The sequence below is a fragment of the Corticium candelabrum genome, chromosome 2 (assembly GCF_963422355.1).
Source record: "Corticium candelabrum chromosome 2, ooCorCand1.1, whole genome shotgun sequence".
In the NCBI taxonomy this organism is placed as follows: domain Eukaryota; kingdom Metazoa; phylum Porifera; class Homoscleromorpha; order Homosclerophorida; family Plakinidae; genus Corticium; species Corticium candelabrum.
The window spans coordinates 3,149,359-3,163,310 of NC_085086.1; the positions used below are offsets into that span (position 1 = coordinate 3,149,359).

Consider the following 13,952-nt stretch of genomic DNA (forward strand, 5'->3'; position numbering starts at 1 on the left):
CACCAATGCAACGAACTATACTGCCTTTGGGGCCGTGGATAGACATTGTTGCTGATCTCCTTGCTCCTATGCCAAGCGGAGAACACTTACTAGTGGTTGTCGACTACTACAGTCGATACTTCGAAGTAGAGAGACTGACGTGAATTCGAATGGTCAATATAATCGCATCGTTGAAAACAATGTTTTCGTGATATGGTGCACCATACACCATTCGTACTGACACATGGACCACAATTCAGAGATATGGTTTTTTCTCAGTTTTTGGAGTCATATGATATCAAACATCAGAAATCTCCACCCCTATGGCCTCGAGCCAACGGTGAAGTAGAAAGGCAGAATTGCACGCTACTACGAGCAATGCAAGTAGCTCGAGTCGAGGGTAAAGATTGAAGATCGGAGTTGCAAACCCTCCTTCATGCGTATCGAACAACACCTCACTCTACGACAGGAGTGAGTCCTGCTGATGCTTTCTTTCAACGAAAAGTGAGATGCAAGTTACCATCTTTCACCAAATCGATGGAACAGATACTCGATAGGGGCATGCGAGATCGAGATCGGGAAAAGAAGGAAAAGGGGAAACAAGCCGGTGATCAAGCAGCTAATGCAAAGACCGATGGCATCAAAGTTGGAGATACAGTATTGGTTTGGCAACAGAAGAATAACAAGTTGACAACAACTTACGAATGGCATCCCTATGAAGTCATCGATAGGAGAGGAGTAGAAGTGGTAGTGTCCAATGGCAATAGAACTGTGAGAACACATGTGTCGCACACAAGACCGTTCTTATCGTAAGACAAGAAGGGATTGTAGTATATAGAGTATACGGGACTTAAAGGTATGTAGAGTATACGGGACTTAGATGGGTAGAACATTCTAGAACATAGATTGTAGACTCTAAGAATAAAGGTTGAGTGTACCTAACGTACAGAGACTATCACAAGCTTCACGTTCAACCGGAAGAGTGTCATCTCTGGTATTGAATGTGACCACCAACTCATACATATGTATCAACTCATACATATGTATCAACTCATACATATGTATCAACTCATACAGATATATACTGTACATGTATGTTGCTAGTTGTATAAACATGTGATCCTGAAGGTATATTCAAAGGCAAGTCTTGGTGAAACATCGGGGAGGTCAACCTTTTGTATTGCAACCACCTGTCTAATGTGACCACAATTTACATAAGTGTGCGTGGTCATCATCCTATTACTGCTTCCAATGATTTTCGAGATATATTCTTTTTTGAAAATTTTACCCTCAAAACATTATAGAATAATAAAACTATTTTTCAACATCAAAATTGCCGTATGGCTGAGCTTTGCATTTCCGCATGTTTACGAAACGTTACTAAAACGGATACTAAGACGGAAGAAAGTCTTCAGCTCAACTTGGCAAAGTGAGTGTGAACTATCTTCACAACTACAACTTCTGCTTTTCAACCAAAAGTTGTGCAATATGCTGTTTCTGTAGAGAGTCGAATGGCAAAAAAACTATTGCCACAGTATTGTGCTGAGTGTCTTGAGATCAATAAATCTTGTGAATAGACAAAAAAATAGTTAATTTGAAAAATTACTACTATCACACATCAAAACCTCAAGAAACAATTCAAAATTTTCAAAATTATTTTTGCAGCCTCAAAAGACTTAGTCTCGAAAAACAGTAGAAGCAGTAGAGTACACGAGTCTTACTGTATTTGTAGCTGGGCAGTGCATGGTTAGTTCCAATCCCCATTCATCATATCTAGTACAACAGCATCACTTATAAACAAATCTCACCCGATAAGACGGCAATGAGTTGTTCATCTAGAATGACTTCTAATTGGTAAACACACTCTTCCTCTCCAAATAGAACAACACCTACAGAGAGAGCTGAAAACAATACAAAGTTACAACCAAAATATTAACGAAATGAGCGTGGGTTGTATACCATCATCTGCCAGTTTAACACCACAGAGACCCTTCTCTGTTCCAACAACGATTCTATGAGAATCTAAGAATTAGATAAAACAGTTTAAATCAATATGCATCAATTCAGATAAAAACACAAGACTGTAGAGGCTTTGAGCTCTAACAAGCTGCAGTTACACCAACAGCATCAGGCAAAAAAAGACACAAACCGGAAGTGTGTGTGTGTGTGTGTGTGTGTGTGTGTGTGTGTGTGTGTGTGTGTGTGTGTGCGTGTGTGTGTGTGTGTGTGTCTGTGTGCGTGTGCATGCGTGTGTGTGCGTGTGTGCATGTGTGAGTGTTGTGTGGGGGTGTGGGGTGTGGGCATGGGCGTGTGTGTGTGTGTGTGTGTGTGTGTGTGTGTGTGTGTGTGTGTGTGTGTGTGTCCTGCGTGTGACATGGCAGTGGCCACATGCAGCAAGCTCTGGTGTAGTTGCTTGCCTCTATCCTGCTACCTCTAACTCAAAAGACCCATCAGATGCCCGAAAAAGGTCTAAAACTGGGTTCACAGTACGATGCTGATGTCGATGCTGACGCTGGAATAGAAATGAATTCTATTCCAGCGTCGGCGTCAGCACCAACATCAAAGGATGCCTCCTGCAATCACCTAAACTTTCCTGCACAAATACAGGGTCTTGCATGTCTCTTAGTTTTTATGCACCAAGAAAGGTGACAGAAGTTCATACATTTATGGACTCTGGCCTTGCCGTTTGTTTCCTTCTATGGGAATAGCATGACTGTTTCGTAGCAGCGATTACACAGGACAAGATAGGACAGGTGTGTGTGTGTACATCCATTCTCACCGACAACAGCTGCACAAGTCGTCTTTCCTAAAAACTTCAACTGCGAACTGTCATACACCTCTTTCGCAATATAGATCATTTTCACCGGCTGCTCCATCTGTGACAGCTCCTTCTTTAGCTCTCTCAACATGTTCACCCATTGTCGCTGCTCGTTCGGACTCTCGGTCAACACAAGCAGCTGAGCCTGAGGCCCATTCGTATTGTATGCAGACGCAACAACCTAGAACAGCAACACTCTCAAGTACATCAACACAACTTGCATTGAAGCTAATACAACTGACCTTGAAAATGCTGGAAAGCAATTCAGAACGCGCATGGATGACATCGGACTTCTGCACGCCGCCAACCTCAAACATCTCGTCTCTATAGTCGACAGAAGTGTTAGCATAAATCAACAGAAACAAAAGTGTCAACACAATTTTAAACCCAACCAAAAGCTACAGGCAACTAGCCTCAAGAAAAGTGATTCGACTAAGTCAAAAATGTCAAAAATTGAACAACTAAAGCAGCTGTTTCCTGCATATTCACAACATACCATATGCATAATTAGTCTTGCTAGCCATGATACTTTAATTAATGAAAAGAAATGGGTCTGGTGACTAGTTTACTAGCGTGGATCAGTGAAACGTCTGGTATGATCGATAATGAAGCTAAACAATCTAAAATTGGGAAGGTCTTGTAATTGCAAAGTGACACTAACAAAGCGTTGACGTATGAGGAGCCATTAACCAGAGAAACAGAAGTACGGACAGATAGACAGAGAGACAAATAGACAAACAGACAAATAGACAGACAGACAGACAAACATAAAAATAGACAGATAGACAAATAAAGAGACAGAAGGACAGACAGATATACCAACAGACAGACAGATATACCAACAGACAGACAGATATATCAACAGACAGACAGATATATCAACAGACAGACAGATATACCAACAGACAGACAGATATACCAACAGACAGACAGACATCCACACTGGCAAACAGACAGAGAGACAGAGAGACAGATGGATGAACAAATGGTAGTGTGGTGACTCAGTTGGTGCCTTTAGTAACTCTGTTAGCTTATTTTCAACTGTTTGACTCTTAGTGGTAATTAGGGTCCGTCTGTTAGACCAGTACCAGAGAATAGAAAGCTACTTTCAGCTATTCCAATCATCCTCTGCAGACAAAGACTCTGACAACTTAGCTTTGCTTAGATTTCGAGGTAGAAAACCCCAAACGCTTCACTGCAATTTCAAGAAACTATTGAGATATCAGTGTCTGTCTCTTTCTCAGCACTTTTGTCTAAAGTTACTTCAAGGACGACTCTTGTTGTTAACACAAGACAGTAATGAGCACGCAGAAATGTACACTCAAATCTCCCTAATCCAAACCTCCGAGATCCAAACACCTCCATAAACCAAACACTTTTCCCCAGTGCATATCAGGTTATGGAACTCCGAGAGTAAGCACTTTGGCATGAAAATCCCAACCTAGACACTAAATTTGAAGCCATCTTGACTATCACGTGCCAGTGCATAGGAGAACGCGTATGTAACATACAACTGCAGTACAAAGTGCACATGTACATTACAGTGTAGTACAAGTGTGTACTGTGAATGTATATTGTATACAGAACAGGTATGACTTAAAATGGTATGGCATTCCAAGGATATAACACGCATTAGCTATCTCTATCTTCCGGACATTTCCAGAATCCGGACAACCGCCGGTCCCATGCCGTCCAGATTAGGGAGGTTTGAGGGTATGTGCACTGATGCACACTAGTATACTGTGGTCACCAGACCTTGCTTTTCATGATAGGGGTGTGGCTAGTGAGAATAAAGGCTGGCTAACAATATGACGCTGAGGACACTAATGAGAACGCTGGCATGCTGAGTATATATGTGTCAAACTGCTGACGCTGACGCTGCACAATTTACAATATCATTTGATGAGCGAGCCACTACGTATGCATGAATACAAAATTCTTTGTTTTAGTATTCTTTTTCATTCTCACAAACTTGTCGCAACAACGCTTCCACATTTTTGGCAGTCTGCTGCTGGGAGTCATGCTTCTATTGATACCCTTTCCAATGCACTTCGCAACTGCGTGATCCTATGACTTGATCTGTCATTAGCAGCCATATCTAGATGTACACTTTCGATAAGTTTCTCTTCCATAAATAGCACGTGATTCGGTAAACGTTGGAGCACTTCCGGTTTGGATGCTGGAGTTGAACTTTAATGAACTGAGCGTCAGCGCAAATCGCGAGTGTTTACAATATGACGCCTCCACGAGCGCCATCACTACTGTCATCACCAGGGTCATTACTAACGTAGCCAACGTCATATTTTAACCAGACTTAATGCACACTATACAAGTTACCAGCAAGTCTGTTTAGAAAGCAACAAACTGAAGTACCCACATAAGACAACAAACGTTAGCAACTAAGACAATTGAGTCATACATTTTCTCAATGAATACTAACAATGGCTTCAAAACTCTCTGTTAGTTTAGTTGCTAAAGTTTACCTCATGTCGACTGTTGTAACAATGCTGACTGAGACGGTATTCTCCTTTCCTTGCAAAGTTGTCGGTTCATACAGAAAAAGTTTGAAGTCGCACACGATTGCATACTGTCTCAACCATCCCTTCTTGACGCCACCCGGCTTGGGCACCTAAAAATGCAGAGAAAGCTTAAAATGCTTTACTCTCTAGACATGCCAACTTTTTTCAAATTGATCAACATGCTCAAGTAGTACATGATGTAATACAACAACAGTCCGGGACATCATTAAAATGTTACAAAGCAGAGACGGCGGAAGCAGATTCAGACTGGTCATGCCTAATGTGTGCTGAAAGACAATGGACACACAAGACACACAGACGACAAACAGACAGACAGACAGACTGACAACAAATAGACAAACAGATAACAGACAGACAGACAATTATTCAATCCAACACTCCCGTTTGCTGCAACAAGTGGTGAAATCTTTTCCTATCTTGACAAATCATGTCATGCAAATGTATTCTGGGTTTGGTCCTCTGATCTTCCTACAGAACAACGTCCCAGTTATTTTGTCATCTCAAGAAGGCATCCATTAGGGAGATCATCTAGGACCAGTTCTGTTTTCTTTAGGCACACAACAAACCCTGGTTGATTTGAAAAGCAATTTCCAAGCAATGAGAGTGTTAGTTGGACCAGCAAAACATGTTCTTGATGCCTTTCTCACTCTTCAACCTGAATTTTTCAAAATAGGATTGGAAATACAGGAAACAAAATGTGAAGTCTACTGTTCACACGACAAAGAAGACACCTCTTCTGAATATACCATACCTGTTTCGAGTGAAGGCATTATGATACTAAGAACACCAATTGAGAAACGTGAATATGTTGCACGAGCATGTTCCACTATTGCAGAAAAAGGTAATGGTCTTTGTAGACAACTTGTCGACTTGAATAATGTGCAAGCATCCATGTTGCTTCTTAGATACTGTCATACCACACAGTTAAATCACTTAGCAAGAGGAACATGTCCAGAAACACTGGAACAGGCAAATACTATCCACAACAAGCAAACAAAATCTACCTTCTCTCGTTTGCTAGAAAATGTTAACATCAGTGGAAATATGTGAAACCAAGCAACATTGCCAGTAAGACTAGGAGGATTTGGTACAACTTTGCTAAACGAAGTGGCACCCTTTGCTTTTGTTCCCAGCTGGGAATTCTCTTAAGCTATTGCCTGATCGCTTTCCTGTTCTTCAAGATCAAGTCAACTCTCTAGCGACATCATCTAATCATGCGAGTGATATTGGGCTAACTTTAGAACACCATCTCAAAGACAATTCCAAGTTGTCGGATTTGTTGCCTAACACAAAAAGTTGCAACATCGTCTAACAACAGAATATGTACAATCAAATGCAGATCAGTTGATTGAAACTGATTCTAACCTGATTCTAAATTGGGTCTACCTTTGTCTGTACCACCTTGGGCCACTAAATGTGAATGTGGAAAGTCATTAGATGTTGAAGGGTACCATTTGCTAACATGCAAAATGGGTGGAGGCCCAGTTTGGTCTCACAATTCTGTTGTTTTGTGCTGGTCTGAATGCCTGAGTAGTTTACAATGCCAAAATCAAATCGAACCAAAAGATAGATATACCACATCCAACAATAGAGCAGACATTGACGTGTTTGACTCAACATGTGAGGGAAATGTTGAGATTGATGTGGCCCTTGCTCACCCCTGGAGCCAGGACATTCTGCGAAATGCAGCAACTATGGATGGAGCTGCAGCAAGAAAGAGAGAAGACATCAAACATAGCAAATATTCTAAAGAGCAGTTGCCTGGAGGGTACACTCCTACCCTTATTCCACAAGTTTTCAACAACTTTAGTGGGTGGGGAGAAGAAGCATCAACGTTCCTCAATAAACTTTCCAAACTATATAGAGATGAAAAAGGAAGAAACAATCCCTCACATTTTAAGACACAATGGAGAAGACATTTGTCAGTACAACTTCAGTATTGCAATGCCTCAGTGTTGGCTAGAAAGATGATCAAAGTAACACATGAACAGAAAACTGGCCAGAGTTTAGATGTTGTTCAACTTTCAATAAAGTAAGCTAAATTCTTGTTTGTAGGCTCCGTAGGGGAGCTTTTTAACGCTACTTGTTATTTGTGTAATTGTAATTGTAGTTGTGACACTTGTTGTGCATTAGCTGTTACTTTAGTTTCAACTGTATTAGCTTTGATGTATAAAAATATATGAAAATTTGACAGACAGACAGACAGACAGACAGACAGACAGACAGACAGACAGACAGACGTTTAGTTTGCCCTGACAGACTTCAGGCAGCTGCCGAGGTCCATGATAAGATTTCTCGTGAGACCTTCACTCACGTATTGGGATATAGTCACCTCACTGACTCTTCCTGGATGCAAGCTACACTGCCGGTCAGGTTTGGTGGTTTCAGCATGTCACCATGCCTCAGCACTTCTCGATTTGCTTTTCTTTCGTCCTGGGTTCACACTCTGGTTCATCTGCCTATTCGTTATCCAGACCTCAAATCCGCACTGGATCTTCTAGTCAACTCAAATGGTGTCGAGGAATCGATAGCATTTTTGCTGATGCAGGCTGGCAGTGATGGGACAGATATTACTGAAATGATTCAAGTTCCAACTAAACTACAACAGAGGCTGACACGGCAACACGCTAAAGAAAAGACGTCAGCAATGATCGAGAAGGCCCCCTCCCAGCGAGATGCTGCTAGGCTAAGATCGATTCAAGGCAAGGGCGCTGGAGCCTGGCTGAATGCTATGCCCACCTCAAATAAGCTCGCACTAGTTTCCCGCGATTTTCGTTTGGCGGCTTGCTTGAGATTGGGGTTAGCCATGCCCTTCGATGGCTGTATTCGTCAGTGTGACTGTGGTTCTTTTCTGGACAGTTGTGGATACCATCTCCTAACATGTAAGTGGGGCGGTGGTCCAGTCTGGACCCATGAGTGTATTGCCAATGTATGGTCAGACTGTCTGCGCAGCTTACAAATGCACCATCACAGAGAGCCACGTCATCGATACATTACATCTGACAACCGCCCTGACATAACAGTTTTCGATGTTGGATCAGGGTCCAACACAGATTTAGACATTTCGCTAGCACATCCCTGGAGCAGTGAAGTAATTTCAGCATCAGCATCTACGGAAGGTGCTGCAGCATCCAGGAGAGAGCAGAAGAAAACGGAAAAATATAGCAGAGAACGACTTCTTGGTAAGGAAACAGTGACAGCAGTCCCACTAGTCTTGGAACATTTTGGTCGATGGGGACAACAAGCAGAAATGTACCTACAGCATTTGTCAAGTAGATCAACGGATGCCTATGGAACAACAAATGCCTCCTCATTCAAGACACATTGGAGGGAGCGCATGTCCATTCAGCTACAAAAAGCCAATGCTCGAGTCATCTACAGGAAAGTGGAGAGACTTTTAGATGATGCTAGTTAATTTGTGTTTTTCCAAGGCCATTTGGCCTTTATTTTTTTTTAGTAAAGGAGCAAGCACGTGTGTAGTTAATTGGACTGATGAGGACATTGTGTTGTAGAGGATTTAGCCTCCATCTGTACGTACTTTGTTCTATTGAATAAAATACCTTTGACAGACAGACAGACAGACAGACAGACAGACAGACAGACAGACAGACAGACAGACAGACAAAAGACAGACAGACAAAGTTTGGAGGAAGAGATTCTCAGTACAACTGCAGAAGTGTAATGCCAAAGTCCTTCTGAAGAAGAGTTCTGCACTTTGCAATAATGGTGTCAACAAGCTCAAGTCTTACTGCATCCAGCTTTTTTAGTCACTGATTGTCTCTGGGTTGCTGCATGTTTGTAGTTTATAGCTCATTCTTAGTGAAGTGTATAGTGTGTAGAATATGAACGAGGTACAGTTGAACTTAAGTACTTACTATTTTGCTGAAACGTAATACAGTCTTGTTGTTCAAAATAAATGATAACAGGCAGACAGGCAGACAGACAAACAGACAAACAGACAACAAACACAAACACACAAAATAAACACACAGACAACAGACAGACAAACAAACAAAAAACAGACAAACAGGCAGCAAACAAACATACAGATGGACAGACAACAAATAGACAAAGAGACAGACAACAAACAGACAGACAAAAAAACAAACAGCAGACAAGACCAGGGCCAGATCCAGGGGTTCAGGGGGTTGCAAGCCTCTCTCTTCCAATAAGTGTGGTTCAATAATTTCATATAATTTCATTAGAAAAGAAAAAATTAGTTATGCTATAAATAACTGCTACCAGGTCAACCCCCTCTTTCAAGCCAGACAGACAACAAACAGACAGACAGCCAACAAACACGCAAACAGACAAACAAAAAACAGACAGACAGACAGACAACAAATAGACAGGCACACAGACAACAAAAAAACTGACAGACAGACAAACAACAGACAGACAGACAGACAGACAACAGACCGACAGAAAAACAGACAGAAAAACAGATAGACAACAGACAGACAGAAAGACAGAGAGCCAACAAACAGACAACAAACAAACACACAACAGACAGACAGACAACGGACAACGAACAGACAGACAACAAACAGACAAACAACAAATAGAGAGGCACACAGACAACACAGAAACAGACAGAAAAGAAACAGACAGACAGACAGATGACAGAGAGACAGACAGACAACAGACAGACAAAGAGACAGACAGACAAACAGACAGACAGACAGACAGAGTCATCTCTAAAAAGCTGTCTTCGATGTCTGAAGACAACAGATGTGACCTCTTTGCCAGCCAGTACTTTAGCCACTAACTGGTACTGGAGGCTTTGCTTGTACACTGTAGTTTTTAAGTGTAGTCTTCATTTGTTTTACACGAGTTTCAATTTTAGCTTAGTTTAGTTGATGAACACTACTAGCAGTTGGACAGTACATAGTACCCTGCATTGCAAAATGTATCATAGATAAAAGTTCAAATATATGTGACAGACAGACAGACAAACAAACAGACAGACAGACAGACAAACAAACAGAGAGACAGACAGACAGACAGACAAACAGAGCCAAAAGACGGACAGACAACAAACACACAACAGACAATAGACAGACAAACAGCACACAGACAGACAGACAACAGAGACAGACAAACAATAAACAAACAAACATACACACACACAAACACATAGACAGCAGACATTTTCAATGGGTCAAGCACGTGTTTTGAATTCTTTGCCCCATGCTATCAATTGGACAAGTTGATGGGATAACTCTGCATTACAATTCAGATGATTATTATCTTTTCTAGCCACATTACGAACAGCTCATGTAACAGTGCCACCTCTGTGTACCCACTCAAATAAGATGATCTGACGGTCCGCAATAGATCTTACCTTCACCCATCCTTCATATGCAGTTCCGATGCCTTTCTTAGGATCGATACCAGACAATCTCATGCCTACAAAATCAGACATAATTACCACACACTTTACTTCACACAAAACCATGTTGTACTGCCTACTCTTGTCTGAAGATGTAGGGCAAGGGTAGGGCACCTTTTTGGCACATTGGAAATGACACGAATAATGACAAACTAGAACGATAAAGGGAACAACGTATGTAGCATCGACATTTGGACTCTGACTTATTTCAAGTTTACATACCTTCACAACACATGCCTTGTCTGAAAAGTCCGATCATGATTGATGTACAGTAATGACATTTTGTCGGCTTACGAAATGTCTCCACTTGAAAATGATGTGGTTTGCCCTGAAACATACACGACAGATTACAGAGTAAACTACCTGACATGATTACACAGAGCAAACATCAAGATCAATCCCGTCAATACATGATTAAAGGGACGAATCTCTCAACACATCAAGCTGTTGTACGAGAAAGAAGCATCTCTCAAGCGATTGCTTTAGAGAAATGCATGTGTCTATGGTTCTGCACACAAGGGTCGGTCAACAAGGGACTTCATTAGAGAAATGCATGTGTCTATGGTTCTGCACACGAGGATCGGTCAATATGGGACAAGCACAACCCATAAAATTGGTCATAACCCATACATGCTGTTGTCTGACCAATGCAGAGCGGAATACTGCCCGGACACCCGACACTGTCTGGTCAAACCAAGTCCATGTCCGGTCATAGGTTGTGTTGGCTGGACAATGATTACTCAAACGATCGCACAAATGGTGTAATCCAGACGTTCATGAATCAGGCTATGTGCACTATCAGAGAATATTGCAGCACATCTAAGCTTTTGTGGGGAGCAGTAAGACAGGTTACTGAGACACGAGTTGCCAGAAGAGAAGACAACCACTACAAGGAGCTCCTGGGGGCATAAAGTGTGATTTTTCTAGCTTTTCCTACAGTAGCTCACTAATTACCGTGGTTATTTACCTAACTAGTGCGTTCTTTGTTTTTTGGCGCTTAATTGTTTAGCCAGAGTGAGAGGGTCTCTGAACAATTCTGACTGCCAAGATTAAACACAAATTTTCACTTAGAATGCATAGCACCATGCAAATATGAGAACATCATAGTTTTGACAACAGGGCCCCAAGGCAGGAACCAAAACATCCTGATTTGTGAATGTCTTTCTGAGTATGTGGTCCAGATGTGGGGAGTGAAGGGAGGGCAATTGCAAGGATTAAACACTAAAGAAAATATGTGCATGTTAGATAACAAGTCCCATTCATGAGCACAAGTCATGCACTGTCCTTGACTTTTCATGAACATAGTCATCTAGAGTAGCTACAGTGTATGTTCTGCTATTGTCTTACACTTGTGCACTTTAAATTGCCTCTTGACACTACATAATATTTTTCACAAAACTTCATTCTAATGCAATAACTGCTTGCCTTGCAAGTTATTCCAGAAGTGAAATTACATTAGCAAAGAGCCAATAGTGACGTGCATCCCAACCGAGGATGCACAAACATTGAATGGCACTCTGACTGGAGGATAGAGAGTCGACGGTTTGTTTGGGTGGCAACTGTCTCCAGCTGATCTTTAAACTTTCCTCCTGGGGGAGACAAGCTGGACAATCAAGGCTACATGTACCCTAAAGAGACTTTGGTCCTTAATGAACAAATCCCAGACCAAACTTTGTGTGTCAATACATTACTTATCGTACTGCTGTAATGCATCTCTGATTAGGATGTGAACTCACATGTGGCATCTTCGGTGATGGAATCACTTTTTTCGTTTTCGGTAGTGTGATAGCCGGCGACTCTGGTGCCGAAGTCGACTCGGATTCATCCTCTTCCTTAATCTCTCCAGCATACAGATCAGCATTCAAAGCAGATGAAGCAGTTGCCACTGCAGATGCAACTGCTGATTCATTTAATGGCAAACGTGTTGGAGTAGCTGGTTCTGATAACATTGGACAGCTAGTCGCTATTGGTTCCACTCGTTTGTCTGAAAGACCGGTGCTGTTCGAGAATGTTCTAAATGACATTGCAGATTCTTGACTGCTGACGTAGCCTTGATCTAGAGAAAGTAGACACAAAATATTTATGATGATATGTTAGCCATTCAAGAGATATCGTGTTTACAAGCATACAGAAGGAATGAGAGACAGACAAACAGACAGACGGATGACAATAAAAGAGACATTCAGAACATCATTCACTAGAGTTTTAGTTGTATTTGATCTGTATGTCTCAATAGATGGACATGTAGCTTAGCAGTGTTTACCTATAGTGGTCTTGTAAATATGGTTTTTTGTGTTCAACAGTGAAATAGGACATATAGACAAACAGACAGACAGTAGTGTGAGTGTACTAGTTTCAATGTATGAAATATATGCATTAAGACAGACTGACAGACAGACAGACAGACAGACAGACAGACAGACAGACAGACAGACAGACAGACAGACACAGACAGACAGACAAAGAAACAGACACACAGATACTTTATTGATCACATTTTTATATACACTCTACTTGTACATATGCTAAGAATTTGTGAGAGCAAACCAGTCCTTGCAAACAACAAAGTTATAGATTAATTAATAAACTAATAAACAGACAGACAGACAGACAGACAGACAGACAGACAAACAGACAGGCAAGCAAGAAGACAGACAATCGGCAGGCAAGCGGCCAAAAAGACGGACAGACAGACATAACAAGATCCACTTTTCAGCAACTGATCAAGTGTTCTGTTCGTAATAACCAACAGTGGCTGCAAGCAACTTCATCAATAGGGTTTGGTGGTTTTGGCATGTTATCTGCATAATTTCAGTGCTATTTCCTTTGTAGCTTCTTGGGCTCGAAGTCTGGTTGATCTTCCTCATAGTTTTCCAGCTCTGGAGAGCTTGATTAATGGAGTCCTGTGTCCTAAGGATGTAACTGTCGGTGGTTCAATTACTCATGAATTGCAGCTTTCTTTACCAGAAAATAAGGCTTTGGAAGATCTCCTTATCAATCCTAAAAAGTTGCAACACAAACTACCTCATGAATATTTCAAACAAATGGTGTCTTCGATTCAAGAAAATCCCCAGTCTTGTCATGAGGCTTCTCGTTTCAGGTCACTGCAAGGTAAAGGAGCTGGGGCCTGGCTGTATTCTATTACAACCTCAACCAAGTTTGCGCTGCATGCTGCCGACTTCTGTCTTGCAACTTGTTTGAGGTTGGAGTGTGATATGCCCCT

At 41.6% G+C, this 13,952-nt stretch overlaps 2 protein-coding genes across 4 annotated transcripts in view; one reads left to right on the plus strand and one right to left on the minus strand.

The window, feature by feature from the left end:
• The window catches only part of LOC134198062 (uncharacterized), a 55,032-nt gene that overhangs the window by 14,689 nt on the left and 26,391 nt on the right, over nt 1-13,952 (minus strand). For all 3 annotated transcript variants that reach the window (XR_009972748.1, XM_062667398.1, XM_062667397.1), the window contains exons 12-20: nt 12,466-12,785; nt 10,952-11,057; nt 10,810-10,881; nt 10,682-10,746; nt 5,281-5,426; nt 3,040-3,121; nt 2,759-2,978; nt 1,939-2,001; nt 1,788-1,880 (exon numbers count right to left, since the gene is read on the minus strand). Coding sequence is in view for 2 of the 3 variants with exons in the window: in XM_062667398.1 (XP_062523382.1) it covers nt 1,788-1,880; nt 1,939-2,001; nt 2,759-2,978; nt 3,040-3,121; nt 5,281-5,426; nt 10,682-10,746; nt 10,810-10,881; nt 10,952-11,057; nt 12,466-12,785 (1,167 nt within the window). In the remaining variant the exon portion in view is untranslated. The remainder of the gene's footprint in view (nt 1-1,787; nt 1,881-1,938; nt 2,002-2,758; nt 2,979-3,039; nt 3,122-5,280; nt 5,427-10,681; nt 10,747-10,809; nt 10,882-10,951; nt 11,058-12,465; nt 12,786-13,952) is intronic.
• Nucleotides 7,594-8,949, plus strand: LOC134198588 (uncharacterized). Its single transcript, XM_062668006.1, has one exon. The coding sequence runs from the start codon at nt 7,688-7,690 to the stop codon at nt 8,750-8,752; it is 1,065 nt and encodes a 354-aa protein (XP_062523990.1). The 5' UTR covers nt 7,594-7,687; the 3' UTR covers nt 8,753-8,949.

Coding starts and splice junctions, on each gene's coding strand:
- LOC134198588 (XM_062668006.1), top strand. CDS start 7,688: ATGCAAGCTACACTGCCGGTCAGGTTTGGTGGTTTCAGCATGTCACCA.